The 18,831-nt window shown below is 42.4% G+C and overlaps 1 protein-coding gene across 2 annotated transcripts; it reads left to right on the forward strand.

Moving 5' to 3' along the window:
• Positions 1–1,911: 1,911 nt before the first annotated feature.
• DDX3X (DEAD-box helicase 3 X-linked) lies at positions 1,912–18,673 on the forward strand. Of its 2 annotated transcripts, none has more exons than XM_005593324.5 (17): positions 1,912–2,049; positions 5,102–5,159; positions 6,881–6,928; positions 9,358–9,490; positions 10,368–10,526; positions 10,605–10,704; positions 11,078–11,213; positions 11,598–11,683; positions 11,894–11,992; positions 12,101–12,261; positions 12,992–13,136; positions 13,540–13,684; positions 14,686–14,867; positions 14,959–15,076; positions 15,309–15,462; positions 15,765–15,904; positions 16,092–18,673. In XM_005593324.5, exons 1-17 carry the CDS (start codon positions 2,005–2,007, stop codon positions 16,169–16,171), a joined length of 1,989 nt encoding a protein of 662 aa, XP_005593381.1. In that variant the 5' UTR covers positions 1,912–2,004; the 3' UTR covers positions 16,172–18,673. The 2 variants fall into 2 exon arrangements, with proteins under 2 accessions (XP_005593381.1, XP_005593382.1); XM_005593325.5 differs by having other exon boundaries at positions 15,768–15,904.
• The last annotated feature ends 158 nt before the right edge of the window (positions 18,674–18,831 follow it).

Genomic DNA, 18,831 nt, shown 5'->3' on the forward strand with positions numbered 1-18,831 from the left:
CCTACCAGTTAGCGTAGCTGTGCAGCGGCATTAACATATTATAATACGTTGTTTTATTATAATCATTTTGCTTCCGTTTGTTAATAGGTCATGTTTTTTGAAATTGTGTTTGTAGGTTTACATAGTATTACCTATGATTTGTTATTTCAGTATAGGTAAAAGGGGCGTTAGAAAATACTAGTTATGAAAAGGAGTTGGGTCTTTCACAGGGTTATGGAATGTAGCAGACTCCTTTTACAGATGAGGAAATTGAGACCCAAAGCCGTTAAACCACTTGCCCCCGACAGTGTGATATTCTCTCCCTATCTCGTTCGAATTTCCATTTCGATTTTAAAAATTGGGGAGAGAAGTTTTGTGTATGGTAAATTATGTGATGAGCACGAACTATTTGAATCCTGCCAGCAGAAGACCCTTTGGAGGGTGGTGGAAACCACTGCGTTTTATTTAATTCCGTCGGGCTGAGGGTCAGAAGGGAGAGGGGAAAGCGGTCGTAAGAAACCACGGATGTGCGTGTGCCGGCTCAAAGCCGGGAATCCACTAGTAAACACATCTTCTTGTATTTAAGGGCCTGCGGCACCGAAGCCAGGACTTGGGGTGGCCTGCCTGGGAGGGGGCCACGGGAAGAGGTTCCTCCGACGGCAGAAACCTGGTTCCTGCCGTTCCTCATACACCGCAGCGGCCTGAGGGTCACCCCGAGCCCAGGCCGGTAACCCCGCTGCAGCCCCTCCTGCAGGCCCAGGTTGCACCGACCACAAACATTCCCGACACCCTTGGGCCCTAGAAGAGCCGTTCGCCACCCGCAGGCTCCCCGCAACGCCGGTGTTCACCTGCCCTAAGCAGCTGGGTGCCCAGCGAGAAGCAGCTAGGGGCAAATGTAGCCCGCATTCCTGCGGAGGGCAGGGGTCCCGGGAGGGCGCGCCAGCGGCGGCTCTGGATCAGCGCGTGACTGTCTCATTGTTCCCTCACCGCGGGGGGTGGGGGCGCGCGCGCACACGTCGGGGGGTTGGCCGGGAGGGGCCATTGTGTGTTTCTAGGCGGCGCCCCCGCTGCCTAGGCAACAGCGCAGGGAGGTGTCGGGCCACCAGCGCGCCGCCGGCTCCCCTCCATTTCCCCCCGACTCCCGCCCCGTCACCATCCTACCCTCCTCCCTCCTCCTTTCCCCTTCCTCCGCTCCCCTCTTTTTCCTCCCCCTCCTCCCCTTCCCTCTGTTCTCTCCTCCTCTTCCCCGCCCCCCCGTCCCGAGCACTCTATATTCAAGCCACCGTTTCCTGCTTCACAAAATGGCCACCGCACGCGACACCTGCGGTCACGTGGCCTGCCGCCCTCTCGGTTTCGGGACTGTCTGCCTAGCTCCGACTTCGGGGAGGCTACATGCGGAAGACCGAGGGCAGATTAGACCGGAGAAATCCCACCACATCTCCAAGCCCGGGAACTGAGAAAGGAAGAAGAGTGAAGGCCAGTGTTGGAAAAAAAAAAAAAAAGAAAAACAAAAAAAACCCAAGAAAAAAACCCCGAAAAACTAAAGCTGAGTGCATAGGGTTGGAAAGGGGAGCGAAGAGGCCTAGGTTAACATTTCCAGGCCTTTTAGCTGGTGGTAAACGGGAAACGCAAGTTCTCGCGAGATCTCGAGACCTCCGAGGCTGAGACTACGGTTTTAGCGGAGAGCACGGGAAGTGTAGCTCGGGAGAACTGGGACAGCATTTGGCGCTCCAAGCTCCAAGACAGGACTGCTAGGGGCGACGGGACTAAGTAGGAAATCCCGTGAGGTTAGACCTGAGGGAGCGCGCAGTAGCCGGGCATTAGTCGCCGCGACAGGGGATTGCAGTGTGAGAGGGAGGGCACACGTTGTACGTGCTGACGTAGCGGGCTTTCAAGCGGGTATATTAGATCCGTGGCCGCGCGGTGCGCTCCAGAGCCGCAGTTCTCCCGTGAGAGGGCCTTCGCGGTGGAACAGACACACTCGCTTAGCAGCGGAAGACTCCGAGTTCTCGGTACTCTTCAGGGATGAGTCATGTGGCGGTGGAAAATGCGCTCGGGCTGGACCAGCAGGTGAGCCGCAAGGACCCCACTGGGCTGGCTGCTGCGTGAATCCCTCCTCTGACCTAACCTGGCTAATGGCGCAGCGCTAACCGGGACCCTTACTTTTCATTTCCTGGGTGCCCCGGGGCTATGGAGGGACAGGAACGTTGGTTGGGGCTGTCGCCCGGGCCCGGTCTCGGCCCGCTGTATTGTCCCCGGGACGAGCACAATGGCGGCTTTTGTGTGTGCGTGCGCAGGCGGGCGGAGGGGGGAGGGAGTGCGCGTGCTCTCGCGGGGACGCGCATGCGCGAACCCCGACTGATTAGTGACCGGGGGGGTGGTTTGCGGGAGTGCGCAGCGCGGCGGGACGCGACTGGAGACCCTTTTGGCCTGGAGGGTTTCGGCCTTCACGGCTGGCGCAGCCTGGATTACCGTCTGGAGGACCCGGCGGCATTCGGTGTTTGCGTGCCTGCGAGCAAGGGGTGGAACGCGGCCCAGGAATGTGGGAGGGGGCGGCGCGGCGGGGAGGGGGTGGCCTTCGCTTGGGGTAATGGCGGCGGTCTCTTTTGTGTGGTGCTGGGAGGCGCTGTGGCTCACTCCCGGGAGACGGCGGGTCCCGGGCGGGCGAGGGCCTGGAAAGGAGGATGGAATGGGCGTCTTGTTTTTCCCGGGTTCCTTCCGCAGGCCTTTTCGCTTCAGCCCAGGTTCCGCAGGGTCCGCAGGCCCGGCGCCGCGGCCGGGGAGGCTGCGTTTCCGGAGTGGAAAGTTTTGTGACGCAGAAGATTGGGGAGGAGTGGGGGCGGGGAGGGGAGGCAGGAATGGGCCGCTGGGCTCTGAAGATAGAGGTTAGACGCGGCGGGGAGGTTAGCCAGCGAGGCCCTTTCTCCTCCTTGCTTGGCCCAGGTTGTCCCTGTGTGGCGAGTTAGCCGGGAGCCCCGCGTTTTTCTGGAGTGGAGGGGTCATCGCGGGTTGTGGGAGTGTCTTCATGTTAGTGACTTTGATCCAGGAATCCGCCTTTGGAAAAACACCCGGCTTTTGGGGGAAGTAAACAGTTTTGTTGTTGACTTGTTGCTGCCTGTGGAGTAGAATCTCGCGATGGGTCCGAGGCCCCCCCAGTCTTTTAGACAGAATCTCCTCTTCTAAGGATTTAGGGGCAGAGGAGAGGAGGACGTGTGATCTGAGAGAAGGTTTTGGGTTTTGGTGGCAGGAAGACTGCATCCCGCCGCAACAGTGGCACCACGTTTCAGATAAGCTCTTGTGTGGGTTATGCGGAGCCTTTAAATACACTTCTGATTAGGAGTTGATTTCACAAACTCCGGAATAATCCTGGGACTAAGTTTAGTGGCACAAATTAATTGAATACGTATTTTAATGTAGTCATATGTAATATTTTTTAGGAATTGATCTGTTCCTTTGGGAGCATTTTCTCCCTGTTAATGAACCAATTATATTAAATCCTCTAATTGTTGACACTTCATATGTTGAATTGAACACAGACATTTTAACAATCTACCAGCAGCACAGAGTATTCCCAGTTTTACCATTTTCCATTTAGCTACAGTGTCCTTTTAAGGATTCTAGGCAGCAGTGAACCTTATTTAAAAAGCAAAATTGTACTATAACAAGTGCAAAAGGAAAGTTTGTGGTTCTGCCGTGCTTTAAAGTATTAACGGTAGCAAGAGAAAGCGCGGTGGTGTTTTTTCTCATAGAAATTCTGGAAATTAGGTGCCTGAAGTCTTACACTCAGCATCTGCTTCCAGTTTTCAGTGACTCCATTGATGATGCCTGCAGTTTGGCAGTATCATACTGAGCTTTAAACACAAGATTTATAAACATGGTATATAGTGTATCTTTTGCAAACAGGTTGGCAACGGTACTGTGTAACTTGGTCTTTTGTGGCTTTTTTGAGAAAAATGAAACACTTTGCATGTACAGTTTTTTCCACCAACTACTTGTGAGTAGTTCCTGGTTAGTTATACAACGTTACGAAGGTAGCATATAACCCTTTTCAAGAATGTTGAGGCTTTTGAGATACCAGTGTAAGGGAGATGGGTAGAAATATAGATGAAAGGCACTAAAACGTCCTACTCCCTAAGAGCATTGAATGCCAGTTGTACCATTTATTCAAAGTCATTTTTGAACTTCTGTTACAATGGGGTAATAAACAGGTAACTACTTCAAGCCGGGCTCATGCTTGTAATCCCAGCGCTTTGGGAGGCCAAGGCAGGTGGATCACCTGACCTGAGGTCAGGAGGCCAGCCTGGCCAACATGGCGAAACCCCGTCTCTACTAAAAATACAAAAAGCCTAGCGTGGTGGCGCACCCCTGTAATACCAGCTACTCGGGGAGGCGGAGATTGCAGTGAGCCGAGATCACACCACTGAATTCCAGCCTGGGTGACAGAGGGAGACTCTGTCTCAAAAAAAAAACCAAACGAATTAACAGTCAAACTACCTCAGAGTTGTGCTTAACATAGTGTTTTGTGTAAGTGGTTGGTATATTGCTTTTTTTTGTTGTTCTTAAGAGTACTACCCGACTAAAAATACGTAGGCAATATTTGGGGATGAAGGAACTAAAGAACGGCCAATTCAAAATTTGTCCTGACATTTTTCAGGTGTGCTTTTTAGGTTTAAAATACCAGGTACTACAGAAAGTTGGCGTTGGAAATGTTTATGACTGGCACTAAAACGAATCCCTTATCTATTTGACATTGAAGAATAATTTTGAGGTTCAGTGTAAGCTTTAGTTTGGTGATTAGGGAGCCTGTGCTATGGAACATGTTGCAGTGAAAATTCGTTTTGAATGAATGAATGAAATTTGGACAGTTTCTACTGAATAGCACAAGCATCTTGGTGTACCGCCTTCTGTAGTATATACAATAGTAATATTTTGCATTTGCCTAGAGCGTTACAGATTTGAAAGCATTCTTAGTCACTTTCTCATTAAGAGTTGGTATCAGCCCTGTGAGGTGGACTGGCCAACTACTTGAATGCAGTGCTAGCAAATGCTAGAGGGCGCGACTAGTTTTCTCTTAATACAGTATTTGAGCACATGGGGTGCTAATCATCTCACTCTCTTCTAGTTTGCTGGCCTAGACCTGAACTCTTCAGATAATCAGAGTGGAGGAAGTACAGCCAGCAGTAAGTAAAACATCTTATGGATTTATTGAATATTAGAGCTTAATGTCTTAAGATTTCATTGGGCTTATTTAAAATTTAAGAAATTTGCCTTTCAATTTTTACTGCTTAAAGAATTATGTAGTCTTTGTGTTACAGGGTTATGTAGTACCTAGTGATCAATCTAAAGCATTGTTGCCTTTTTTTTTTTTTTTTTTTTGAGATGGAGCTTTGCTCTTGTTGCCCAGGTTGAAGTGCAGTGGTGTGATCTCGGCTCACTGCAGTCTCTGCCTCTGGGTTCAAGCGATTCTCCTGCCTCAGCCTCCCGAGTAGCTGAGATTACAGGCATGCACCACCACACCTGGCTCATTTTGTATTTTTAGTAGAGATGGGGTTTCTCCATGTTGGTCAGGCTGGTCTCGAACTCCCTACCTCAGGTGATCTACCTGCCTTGGCCTCCCAAAGTGCTGGGATTACAGGCATGAGCCACCGCGCCTGGAGAGCGTCGTCGTTGCCTTTCTAGCTGGCTCTCTTGAGTAAAAGCAGTTAACCATTGAAAGGAACCTTATTATATCATATTATCGCTAGAAGAGTTTTCGTCCATTATAAATCCTGAGCCCAGTTTAGAGGTGATGGGGATGTGTCCCTGTTAACTGACTATATTCATCGGTTATAGCTGCTCCTTTCTCCTGAAGAACAGAAGACTATACTGAATTTTGGATTGGTGGTTAGGTTAGAATTTCAAATGTGTCATTTCTTTTAAAAAGGCATTAGAAAAGTTGCTTTTTTTCTTTTAAGGGGGGTTGTTTAGAGACTTGTTAGAGGTTAGTGTTAAGATAGGGGATCTTACTGGTTTATTATAACGTAATAAGGCAATAGACCCTTATGTTTAGCTCAGATCTCTTCCTACTTATTAAAACAAGTGGGTATGGGCTGTGATGTGTCCTCATTTTTAGGCAAGAACAGGCTCACTGGGCACAAAATTGGTGTTTGCTTTAACTTTCACCTTATTTGTCATGCTAAGAATCTTTTAGGAACTGATTGTCCTAATGGAGATTTTTAAAAACGTTTAATTCAGTCTAGAAAAAGAAAGTTAAATGACATGTTTACTAGTTATAAAGCAAATTGATTTTATTTGGGTTTATATTATGTGCTTTTTTTTGCTTATCCATAGTTTAGGCTGTATTCCTGCCTGCGTACAGAGCAGCCGTCAACTTAAACTCAGCAAGCCCCAAATTAAAACCTGCAATTCCTTGAAATTAACTCCCCTTTGCAGCTTTTCCTTATATGTTTATTGTATGTTTTGCAACTTACTGGCATAGAAACAAAAGATTGTGAGATTTATTACATGAGTAATCTTAAATTGTTACAGTAATACTTAATGCTGTAAGTGATCCTCTTAGTTTTTATGACAGTTCTCTTAAATCTAGCAGGCCTTTAAAAAAAGTCACATTAAATGACGACTAGTGGCTAAATGTGCTCAATTTGTGGATTTCAACTATTAGGTTCCAAATCAGCTTTTTTTTTTTTTTTTTTTTTTAAATCAAACTCCTTTCAAAGTTCTCCTTATGAAGCAATAACCCATTTAAAATTAGATTCTTTTTTTCCCCCCTCTCAATGTCCAGGTAAGTAATCAGATTGGAAGGCTGGAGATTTTAATTTCCCGGAATCATTTTTTAGTAACAGAAATTTAAATGGAAGGTTTTTTGGCATTTAATTATATATATATATGTATTTTTTTTTAGAAGGGCGCTATATTCCTCCTCATTTAAGGAACCGAGAAGCTACTAAAGGTAGGTCCCCACAAGTAACTTCGTTGGTCTATTTTTTTGCCTCCTTTAGAAGTTAGTCAAAGCCTTAAGGAAAATGAGGCATTTGGGGGATGTCTAAACATAGTGTTCTTTTATGCTTCTGTCAGCCTTGGTTCAAATATTAGAGCTTAATAACGTTGGAAAAACTCATCTAATGTTACACAGTGGGAAATTCGGCATTCCTGTGTCAAACTGTTCTGACGCCAAGGGCATGGTTTTGTACAGTTTCGCTAGTCTTGTGCTGAATCTGTTTGTAATCATTCACAGCATGGTTTTAGTTTGGAAGAGGTGGGTGCCCCTACTGTGTCAACCAAGCTGCATAATGATAACAACCTGGTTATTTCTGTCTTGGCACAGTTGTCAGAAATGAAGATGGGCTTATCATAGAATAGTTAACAAGTTACAGCGTTGGGAGTGATTCTCTGGTTTCATCTCCTTGCCTTGCTGCTGTTGAAGGGTTTTGTCCAAAATATATTACACTATCTGGCGTCTTTCCCATTGCAATTGTAATGTAGCGATAGATAACAGCTAGTGTATGTTTCATATTATGAGACAGCTGTTCGGGTGCTTTATATTCTGTAAAATTAGACCATTCAAAATTTGGAGGAAAAGGGAAAGTCAGGAAAACTAAAGGAGGAGGGAAGATACTGTATAAAGAAGGCAGATAGGAAGAGTGGAGAGTCCACACGGGAGCACATGGTTTGCTGCTGTTCCTCTCCATATGTAGTCTGTGTTACCTTCACTGTCCTAGCGATACATGTATATAAAATCTGTATTACTTCTATGGGAAGATCACTTTGGCATTATATTCTTTTTTTATTTTTATTTTTTTATTTTTGAGACAGAGCCTCGCTCTGTTGCCCAGGCTGGAGTGCAGAGCCTCACTGCAACCTCCACCTCCTGGATTCAAGTGATTCTCCTGCCTCAGCCTCCCAAGTAGCTGGGATCACAGGCATGCGCCACCACGCCTGGCTAGTTTTTGTGTATTTTAGTATTTAGGGGTTTTGCCTTGTTGCCCAGGCTTGTGTGGAACTCCTGATCTCAAGTGATCCGCCCGCCTCAGCCTCCCAAAGTGCTGGGATTACAGGCGTGAGCCCCCGTGCCTGGCTGGCATTATATTCTTTTTAAGGGGAGGTTGCTGTGGAATTTGTCTTTATCGTCATGGATGTTCTCAGTATTCTGAGTATACTAGCTAGAATTGACCCTCATGTATATGGCAGTATCATAGAGGTTTTAGAGCTGGAAGAGATCTGGCACTCTAACTCAACTATTTCTTGCTAGCAAAGGCTGTTGGTCACCTGACTGGCCTAACAGTAGGAGGTAGAAGGCAGAAGGAAAGTAACTGAATTCAGAAGCTGTTTCTAATAAGGTGTTGCTGAAGCTAAACACTCTACTTGTGTTTAAACCCTCTATCTGTCTTTGGGCTAATTTACATGTTTGTCATCCACTTACTTGGATATTTATAGCTGTACCCAGGAACCTTGTCTATACTGAGAATATATAGTGATGAGGGTTTTTCTTTTTCCCAGGTATTCCTGATTGTCATCAAGCTTATAGTAGACGAACCACTAAAATAATAGTACCATTTGACAGTAGTATTCTTGTGCTTTATACTATTGAAACTGAAAAATATTGTATTAAACCAAGTAATCTGACAGTCTAAGAATGTTCTAAATGAATACCACCTCCAAGAAACATGGAAACAATAGTAACTGTTTCCTAGTAAACCCATTCACACCTATAAAATGAATGGAAATTAAATTGTGATGATCATACAACAGTATCATAATCAATGTGTTATAGGCAAAGCTGTTGACCACTTAGAGGTAGTATTCATTCAAAAACAAGTCAGATTGCTTGATTTAGTGTACAGTAAAATTTTTTTTTTTTTTTTTTTTTGAGACAAGAGTTTCACTCGTTTCCCGTGCTGAAGTGCAATGGCGCGATCTTGGCTCACTGCAACCTCCACCTCCCAGGTTCAAGTGATTCTCCTACCTCATCCTCCTGAGTGGCTGGGATTGCAGACATGTGCCACCACGCCCGGCTAATTTTGTATTTTTAGAGAGACGGGATTTCTCCACGTTGGTCAGGCTAGTCTCGAACTCCTGACCTCAAGTGACCTGCCTGCCTTGGCCTCCCAAAGTGCTGGGATTACAGGCGTGAGCCACCGTTCCTGGCCAGTGGACAATATTTTCTGGTGGGGAGAATTAAAAACTTTGTCCTGGTGTAAACCAGCTGTAAATCTTGGTTGTCTTATAGGACCATGGTAGGAATATCTTGAGATTGAACCTCGAGCCCACAGAGATAAGATAGTCAGTGGAGGCCTTCAAATTCAGAAAGATTGATAATACCTTAACATGGTTCCTATTTCTAATTAATAATAAAATGGATTTGTGCTCTTTTAATCGAAGGTTTCTACGACAAAGACAGTTCAGGGTGGAGTTCTAGCAAAGATAAGGATGCGTATAGCAGTTTTGGATCTCGTAGTGATTCAAGAGGGAAGTCTAGCTTCTTCAGTGATCGTGGAAGTGGATCAAGGGGAAGGTAAGTGATTTCTTGTCTTACCACCTTATGTGTATGTGTAATAACAGTTTAGTAAGTTCTTATCCTGACCACCCATTTGGATGTCAAGCATTATGTCTGTTTAGTCATTGTATTTTCTTAGCTGTAAGAGGCTTTTACTAAATTGAACCTCTTAGTTAGAAATTAGATGAAAATAGGAATATGTTCATTGGCATAATGAAATGAGTTATTCTATTTCTCGAGTTTTATATGTTCCACTTAAAAGAGTAAGTTCCTCTAGTGAATGGCCTAATTTGGTTGGGATTTTTGTGGACTCTATAACAATTTCTAAATACCTTGTATTTTTGGTTACACAAGTATGGTGAACTGACCCCATGTGCCTAATAGCTGTTGTTAGTCCTGTGTCCTGATTTTTCGCAAACAGGCCTAAAACTCTAATAACATCTTAGTTCAGGTAAGGATTATTTTCTACCTTTTATCCAAAGTCACACAGGTGAATTGTCCTTTAAGTGACATCCTATTATAACTAGGACAATTGATATTCGGTGTGCTATTTTCTTCTTTTCCCTACCATTAAATATATTTGGATGAGCACTTTAAATGAAGGTTGTGAGCTGTTTGCCAGTTTCAAGTAAAATCTTTATTCTTAATTTTGTCATCTGCGAGGCTTTTTAGGCTATACGACTTTATAGAAATATAAAGATTACTGATTTTAGAAAATGAGGTTATGTAAATGATGCTGGTTAGAGAGCCTTATTTGTCAAATAACTCAGAATTGGATTGTTGACATCCTTATAGTTAGCCATAACTTAAGTCTCCAGATACAGTTCTAGAGTAGGGATAAGAATCTGATAATGGTTAAATGATATGATTCTGATTAATTGCTTGTGCTGTTCAGGTTTGATGATCGTGGACGGAGTGATTATGACGGCATTGGCAGCCGTGGTGACAGAAGTGGCTTTGGCAAATTTGAACGTGGTGGAAACAGTCGCTGGTGTGACAAATCAGATGAAGATGATTGGTCAAAACCACTCCCACCAAGTGAACGCTTGGAACAGTAAGTTTTTGAAGTGTATGTTACTTGTGATGAAGCATTATAGTATAACAAATGAACTTACCCATCTTTTGATTTGAGGGAACTCTTTTCTGGAGGCAACACTGGGATTAATTTTGAGAAATATGATGACATTCCAGTTGAGGCAACAGGCAACAACTGTCCTCCACATATTGAAAGTGTAAGTATTTTTACTTGACTTTTAAAGACACAGGGAGGTGTAAATGTTTTCATGGTACATTAGAATGTGAGGTGAGCTTCATAAAGTCATGTAGACCAGCAGCTTCATAGATTTGTGGAAAAGGAGAAGTTGAGTTCAGTGTCACCATTATGAATAATTTATTACCTAAAATAGAAAATGGGTCAAACATAGGAACAACCCAAAGTCTTCTTTGTGCAGTAAGCCTGGGGGTTGTTTTTTCTCAAAAGTATAATATGGTAATTTTCTTAAACTATAAGCTGAGTTACAAATCAGCTGTTGGTTGTTTCCATTATTAGTATAAAACAGAAATAGCTTTAGATAGCATTTCTAACCCCATTGAATTTCTTCACAGTTCAGTGATGTTGAGATGGGAGAAATTATCATGGGAAACATTGAGCTTACTCGTTATACTCGCCCAACTCCAGTGCAGAAGCACGCTATTCCTATTATCAAAGAGAAAAGAGACTTGATGGCTTGTGCCCAAACAGGTAAGCTCAGCTCATAAGAGTAAAACATTATCATATTTTTTCTGTAAAGGACTAGACAATAAAATATTTTTTTATGGGCCATGCAGTTTTGCAGCTGCTCAGCGCTGCTATTGGACTGTGAGAGAAGCCATAGATGATACATAAATTATTGGGTATGGCTGTATTCCGTAAGAGCTTTATTTATAAAAATAGCAGGCTTTATTTACAAAAATAGTTGTCTCAGTTTGCTGACTCCTCTTAGAGATGGACCAAAGAAGCCACTTTTTGGAAAACTTAATCATAAACTAAAAGTACTAATTACTAGTAATAGGGCAGTTAAAAAACACTGTCATCTACCAATGTCTGTTTAAAATTAATGAGCAGGATTTGTTTGTTTTTGAACAGGGTCTGGAAAAACTGCAGCATTTCTCTTGCCCATCTTGAGTCAGATTTATTCAGATGGTCCAGGCGAGGCTTTGAGGGCCATGAAGGTAGATGTTTCTTTATAAAATGGGAAATTATTGTAGAACTTTGTAGGAGGCCATTGAGAGGGCTTTCTAAATGATGCTAAGACTTAAGTCGAATGAAAAACAGTTTTCAAGTGTAATCTGTAATCTATAAATTACAAAAGGGAATTATGTTGTGATGAACTTTTCAAACAGGGTAGGTAGAGTTAACTTAAAAATTGATTTATTTCTTAGGAAAATGGAAGGTATGGGCGCCGCAAACAGTACCCAATCTCCTTGGTATTAGCACCAACGAGAGAGTTGGCAGTACAGATCTACGAGGAAGCCAGAAAAGTAAGTATGAGTTCCAGTGATTATTAGCTTTTTCATTGATTCTAATTAAATGTTTTATGAATATGTAAAAATTTTGATCTTGAAGTTCATAACTTTTTTTGCTTACAGTTTTCATACCGATCTAGAGTTCGTCCTTGCGTGGTTTATGGTGGTGCCGATATTGGTCAGCAGATTCGAGACTTGGAACGTGGATGCCATTTGTTAGTAGCCACTCCAGGACGTCTAGTGGATATGATGGAAAGAGGAAAGATTGGATTAGACTTTTGCAAGTATGTTTTTTTGTTTTGTTTTGTTTTTGGCGGAGTTTCACTCTTGTTGCCCAGGCTGGAGTGCCATGGCACGATCTCGGCTCACTGCAGCCTCACCTCCCGGGTTCAAGTGGCTCTCCTGCCTCAGCCTCCCAAGTAGCTGGGATTACAGGCATGTGCCACTACGCCCAGCTAATTTTTGTATTTTTAGTAGAGACGGGGTTTCTCCGTGTTGGTCAGGCTGGTCACGAACTTCCAACCTCAGGTGATCCACCTGCCTTGGCCTCCCAAAGTGCTGGGATTACAGGCATGAGCCATCGGCGCTTGGCTATGTTAATTTTTAAATGTATGGGATGCAGTATTAAAGTTACTGGCCATTAGTGGTGGCAACATTGTCTAAATTTTAAGATTGAGAAGTGATGTATTTCAGACATCTAACTTTTACAAAAATCTTGTTCATGGTAATTTTAATGTTGAAAAATCAGTAGTAACATCTTGGTGGAGGCTTAGAATGATCAGCTCGTGGGACAGTCAACTAGGATGGGCTAATTTGGCTGTGTAATCTTGAATGACTTATGTAGTGGCAAGGATCCTGTGCTGGGTCTGTAAAATTACGCAGTGTGAGGCACCACCTTAATGAATATATAATTGTAGTAACTTACACAATTGCAATTATACTAACAGCCATACTAAAACCATCTTGATTTCTCCTCATTCTAAACTCAGGTTTTTTTTTTTCATGACATGACAGATACTTGGTGTTAGATGAAGCTGATCGGATGTTGGATATGGGGTTTGAGCCTCAGATTCGTAGAATAGTTGAACAAGATACTATGCCTCCAAAGGGTGTCCGCCACACTATGATGTTTAGTGCTACTTTTCCTAAGGAAATACAGGTACTGTTGGATGTTGCAAATTTTACTTATTTATTTATTTATTTTATTTTTTTTTGAGACGGAGTCTCGCTCTGTCGCCCAGGAGTGCAGTGGCGCTCAGCTCACTGCAAGCTCCGCCTCCTGGGTTTACGCCATTCTTCTGCCTCAGCCTCCAGGTAGCTGGGACTACAGGTGCCCGCCACCGTGCCTGGCTAGTTTTTTTTTTTTTTTTTTTTTTGTCAGTAGAGACAGGGTTTCACCGTGTTAGCCAGGATGGTCTCGATCTCCTGACCTCGTGATCTGCCTGTCTCAGCCTCCCAAAGTGCTGGGATTACAGGCTTGAGCCACCGTGCCTGGCCCCGCAAATTTTATTTATTTAGAAATTTGTTTATCTCAGGTAATAAAAATATTTTTTTTCTTTCAGATGCTGGCTCGTGATTTCTTAGATGAATATATCTTCTTGGCTGTAGGAAGAGTTGGCTCTACCTCTGAAAACATCACACAGAAAGTAGTTTGGGTGGAAGAATCAGACAAACGGTCATTTCTGCTTGACCTCCTAAATGCAACAGGTAACATTTTGATTTTTTTTTTTTTTTTTTTTGAGACAGAGTCTCGCTCTGTTGCCCAGGCTGGAGTGCAGTGGTGCAATCTCGGCTCACTGCAAGCTCCGCCTCCTGGGTTCACGCCATTCTCCTGCTTCAGCCTCCCATGCTCCCATGTAGCTGGGACTACAGGCGCCCGCTACCGCACCCGGCTAATTTTTTGTATTTTTAGTAGAGATGGGGTTTCACCATGTTAGCCAGGATGGTCTCGATCTCCTGACCTCGTGATCTGCCCGTCTCGGGCTCCCAAAGTGCTGGGATTACAGGCCTCGTGAGCCACCGCGCCCAGCCAGCATTATGAATTTTTTATTTTTTTTTTAGAGATGGGGGTTTCTCTGTGTTGCCCAGGCTGGAGTGCAGGGGTTATTCACAGGCGCGATCCCATTACTGATCAGCATGGGAGTATTTGACCTGCTCTGTTTCTGACCTGGGCTGGTTCACCCCTCCTTAGACAACCTGGTGCTCCCTTGCTTCCGGGAGGTTATCATGTTGATCCCAAACTTAGTGTGGACACCTGATAGGCATAGTACACTACAGCCCAGAACTCGTAGACTTAGACAATCCTCCTGCCTCAGCCTCCAGAGTAGCTGGGCCTACAGGCACGTACCACTGCACCCATCTAAAATTATGAATAATTTTCATTGCTCTGGTGGTGATCCATTTGGGCTGGGTGCAGTGGTACGTGCATGTAGTCCCAGCTACTTGGCAGGCTGAGGCTGTAGTATGCCATGATTGCACCTGTGAATGGCCAGTTTACTCCCAGCCTGGGCAATATAGTGAGACCCCCCCATCTCTTAAATGTATTTGGATTACCTTTATTACTTTTCCTCCTCAATTCAAAACATGCTGTTAAAAGCCCATTTTTAAGAAGATATGTATTTTAATTGACACATGAAAATTGTGCATACATAAGTGCAAAGAGAACTAAGCCATATTAGTGACAAAAACCTATAATTTTTCAACGACAGGCAAGGATTCACTGACCTTAGTGTTTGTGGAGACCAAAAAGGGTGCAGATTCTCTGGAGGATTTCTTATACCATGAAGGATACGCATGTACCAGTATCCATGGAGACCGTTCTCAGAGGGATAGGGAAGAGGCCCTTCACCAGTTCCGCTCAGGAAAAAGCCCAATTCTAGTGGCTACAGCAGTATGTATAAACATCCTTCTTTGATTCAAGTTGAGCATGTTCAAGTATTTTTCTTTTAAGTGGGCCATATCTCATATAAGTTATTTTTCAGGTAGCAGCAAGAGGACTGGACATTTCAAATGTGAAACATGTTATCAATTTTGACTTGCCAAGTGATATTGAAGAATACGTACATCGCATTGGTCGTACAGGACGTGTAGGAAACCTTGGTAAGTATTTGATTACTTGATGATTTCATGTTTTTAGCTGTGATGCGTGCAGCAAAGAACTTGCTAGGATCTAAAATACATTTTTAACAATGAAAGTGACAAAAGATTTTGCTCAAAGCACTTGTTTAAATAATAGATTGTAATATTTTAAATATTTCTGCATAGGAAAGTAGGGTAGCAAGTTACTTTGTGGAAGACGTTTGTTTATATAGTTTTTTGGGGACTCTTTTAGGCCTGGCAACCTCATTCTTTAACGAGAGGAACATAAATATTACTAAGGATTTGTTGGATCTTCTTGTTGAAGCTAAACAAGAAGTGCCATCTTGGTTAGAAAACATGGCTTATGAACACCACTACAAGGGTAGCAGTCGTGGACGTTCTAAGAGGTGAGGTATATATGGTGTAATAGGTGTTGACTTACAGTTTCTAGTGTTTCCTCTGCATGCATGATGTCCAGCGTTAACTTCACAGTATTTAAAAAGCTGAATCATCTTAGGCTTTCTAGATTCTTTGGTAAGGGGTTGTATTAGAATGGATGACACTCCATTCTAATGTTGGGGAAAATATGGCTGGATGGGGAATTGTTTGAATGGAAAAATAGAAATTGGTCATTGGGAAGTATGTAAGAGTTAGGTTACTTCAGTGGAATTTCATCTTCATGTGAACCAACATAAATTTTTTCTTATAGTAGCAGATTTAGTGGAGGGTTTGGTGCCAGAGACTACCGACAAAGTAGTGGTGCCAGCAGTTCCAGCTTCAGCAGCAGCCGTGCAAGCAGCAGCCGCAGTGGCGGAGGTGGCCACGGTAGCAGCAGAGGATTCGGTGGAGGTAGTGTTAATCTGTAACTTCATAGCTTTGGGAAGGGTTTTTTTCCGTTTAGTCATCTTTTTCAAAGTCTAATTAAACCATTTAAGATCAGCACTATAGAAACTTGATGGCAAAGTACTTAAGGGAAGGATTGTATTTAATGATGGATAACTTCATTAATTTATCTCTCTTTTAAATCTCTCATTAGGTGGCTATGGAGGCTTTTACAACAGTGATGGATATGGAGGAAATTATAACTCCCAGGGGGTTGACTGGTGGGGTAACTGAGCCTGCTTTGCAGTAGGTCACCCTGCCAAACAAGCTAATATGGAAACCACATGTAACTTAGCCAGACTATACCTTGTGTAGCTTCAAGAACTCGCAGTACATTACCAGCTGTGATTCTCCACTGAAATTTTTTTTTTAAGGGAGCTCAAGGTCACAAGAAGAAATGAAAGTAACAATCAGCAGCCCTGTTCAGAAGGTGGTTTGAAGACTTCATTGCTGTAGTTTGGATTAACTCCCCTCCCGCCTATCCCCATCCCAAACTGCATTTATAATTTTGTGACTGAGGATCATTTGTTTGTTAATGTACTGTGCCTTTAACTTTAGACAACTTTTTATTTTGATGTCCTGTTGGCTCAGTAATGCTCAAGATATCAATTGTTTTGACAAAATAAATTTACTGAACTTGGGCTAAAATCAAACCTTGGCACACAGGTGTGATACAACTTAACAGGAATCATCGATTCATCCATAAATAATATAAGGAAAAACTTATGCGGTAGCCTGCATTAGGGCTTTTTGATACTTGCAGATTGGGGGAAAACAAACAACAAATGTCTTGAAGCATATTAATGGAATTAGTTTCTAATGTGGCAAACTGTATTAAGTTAAAGTTCTGATTTGCTCACTCTATCCTGGATAGGTATTTAGAACCTGATAGTCTTTAAGCCATTCCAGTCATGATAAGGTGATGTATGAATACATGCATACATTCAAAGCACTGTTTTCAAAGTTAATGCAAGTAAATACAGCAATTCCTCTTTCAACGTTTAGGCAGATCATTAATTAATGAGCTAGCCAAATGTGGGCATACTATTACAGGGAAAGTTTAAAGGTCTGATAACTTGAAATAGGTTTTTAGGAGAATTCATCTACTTAGACTTTTTAAATGCCTGCCATAAATGAAATTGAAATGGTAGAATGGCTGACCACAGCAATGACCAGCCCTCATTAGGGCCTTGGATGATTTTTGGTCTAATAACGCATGCTAGTGTTGATGTTTTTTGGTCAAGAGGGTATGAACAGGAAGAATTAAATGCAGCAGGCTTTATTTTAAATGCCGATTCACATTACTCTGTTCAAGCTGCGTTGAGATGTTAAACTGGCTTACTATAGACTTTGTAAAATGGCTCCAGAAGAGTAACAAACTGAAATCTTTGAGATCACACAGGTTGGAAATATGTACATAACTGCACAAGGTGTCAATTCTGCTCTACAGTGCAGTTTTAGTCAGTTTTAGTTGCATAGGTTTCCATTGTATTTATAGTCTGTTTATGCTAAATCTGGCCAAAGATGAGCATTGTCCACCACTAAAATGCCTCTGCCACTTTGAATTCTGTGCTAATTTTGTGGCCAGAATGCAGTGATGAAAACGCTCCATCTTTTTACAGTGGCATAGGAAGACGGCAAAAATTTCCTAAAGTGCAATAGATTTTCAAGTGTATTGTGCCTTGTTCTAAAACTTTTATTAAGTAGGTGCACTTGACAGTATTGAGGTCATTTGTTATGGTGCTATTTCAATTAGTCTAGGTTTAGGCCCTTGTACATTTTGCCCATAACTTTTTACAAAGTACTTCTTTTATTGCACATTCAGAGAATTTTATATATATGTCTTGTGTGCGTGTCCTTAAACTTCCAATCTTACTTTGTCTCTTGGAGATTGTTGAACGCAGCTTGTCTAGGAAGGGGATGGGACTAGATTCTAAAATTTATTTGGGACCATGGGAATGATAGTTGAGAAGAAAACTATTTGCACACGACAGATTTCTAGATACTTTTTGCTGCTAGTTTTATGTAATATTTATTGAACATTTTGACAAATATTTATTTTTGTAAGCCTAAAAGTGATTCTTTGAAAGTTTAAAGAAACTTGACCAAAAGACAGTACAAAAACACTGGCACTTGAATGTTGAATGTCACCGTATGCGTGAAATTATATATTTCGGGGTAGTGTGAGCTTTTAATGTTAAGTCATATTAAACTCTTAAGTCAAATTAAGCAGACCCGGCGTTGGCAGTGTAGCCATAACTTTCTGATGTTAGTAAAAACAAAATTGGCGACTTGAAATTAAATCATGCCAAGGTTTTGATACACTTGTCTTAAGATATTAATGAAACACTTCAAAACACTGATGTGAAGTGTCCAGAATCTCAGATGTTTGTTGTGTGAATTTTGTTTAGTTGTGTGTTTTTTTTTGTTTGTTTTTTTTTTCAGTGAATGTCTGGCACATTGCAATCCTCAAACATGTGGTTATCTTTGTTGTATTGGCATAATCAGTGACTTGTACATTCAGCAATAGCATTTGAGCAAGTTTTATCAGCAAGCAATATTTTCAGTTAATAAGGTTTCAAAAATCATGTAAGGATTTAAACTTGCTGAATGTAAAGATTGAACCTCAAGTCACTGTAGCTTTAGTAATTGCTTATTGTATTAGTTTAGATGCTAGCACTGCATGTGCTGTGCATATTCTGATTTTATTAAAATAAAAAGTTGAACTGCACAGTCTCCTTTGTTGTTGTCAATTGTGGTTTATTTTCAGAGGTGAAAATAAAGTGCTCTTGCCTGAAAAATTGTAAAATGTTATTTTTTTGGTTGTCATCCAGTGCTGTTTTTTGAGATGCCTCTTGGATACAGAATGACTCTCATAAGTATTTGCAATGAAA

The sequence above is a fragment of the Macaca fascicularis genome, chromosome X (genome assembly GCF_037993035.2).
Source record: "Macaca fascicularis isolate 582-1 chromosome X, T2T-MFA8v1.1".
NCBI classification, from domain to species: Eukaryota; Metazoa; Chordata; class Mammalia; order Primates; family Cercopithecidae; genus Macaca; species Macaca fascicularis.

Coding starts and splice junctions, on each gene's coding strand:
- DDX3X (XM_005593324.5), top strand. CDS start 2,005: ATGAGTCATGTGGCGGTGGAAAATGCGCTCGGGCTGGACCAGCAG. Junction 10,527..10,604: donor CCAAGTGAACGCTTGGAACA/GTAAGTTTTTGA, acceptor TTTTGATTTGAG/GGAACTCTTTTCTGGAGGCA. Junction 11,684..11,893: donor AGGCTTTGAGGGCCATGAAG/GTAGATGTTTCT, acceptor TTTATTTCTTAG/GAAAATGGAAGGTATGGGCG.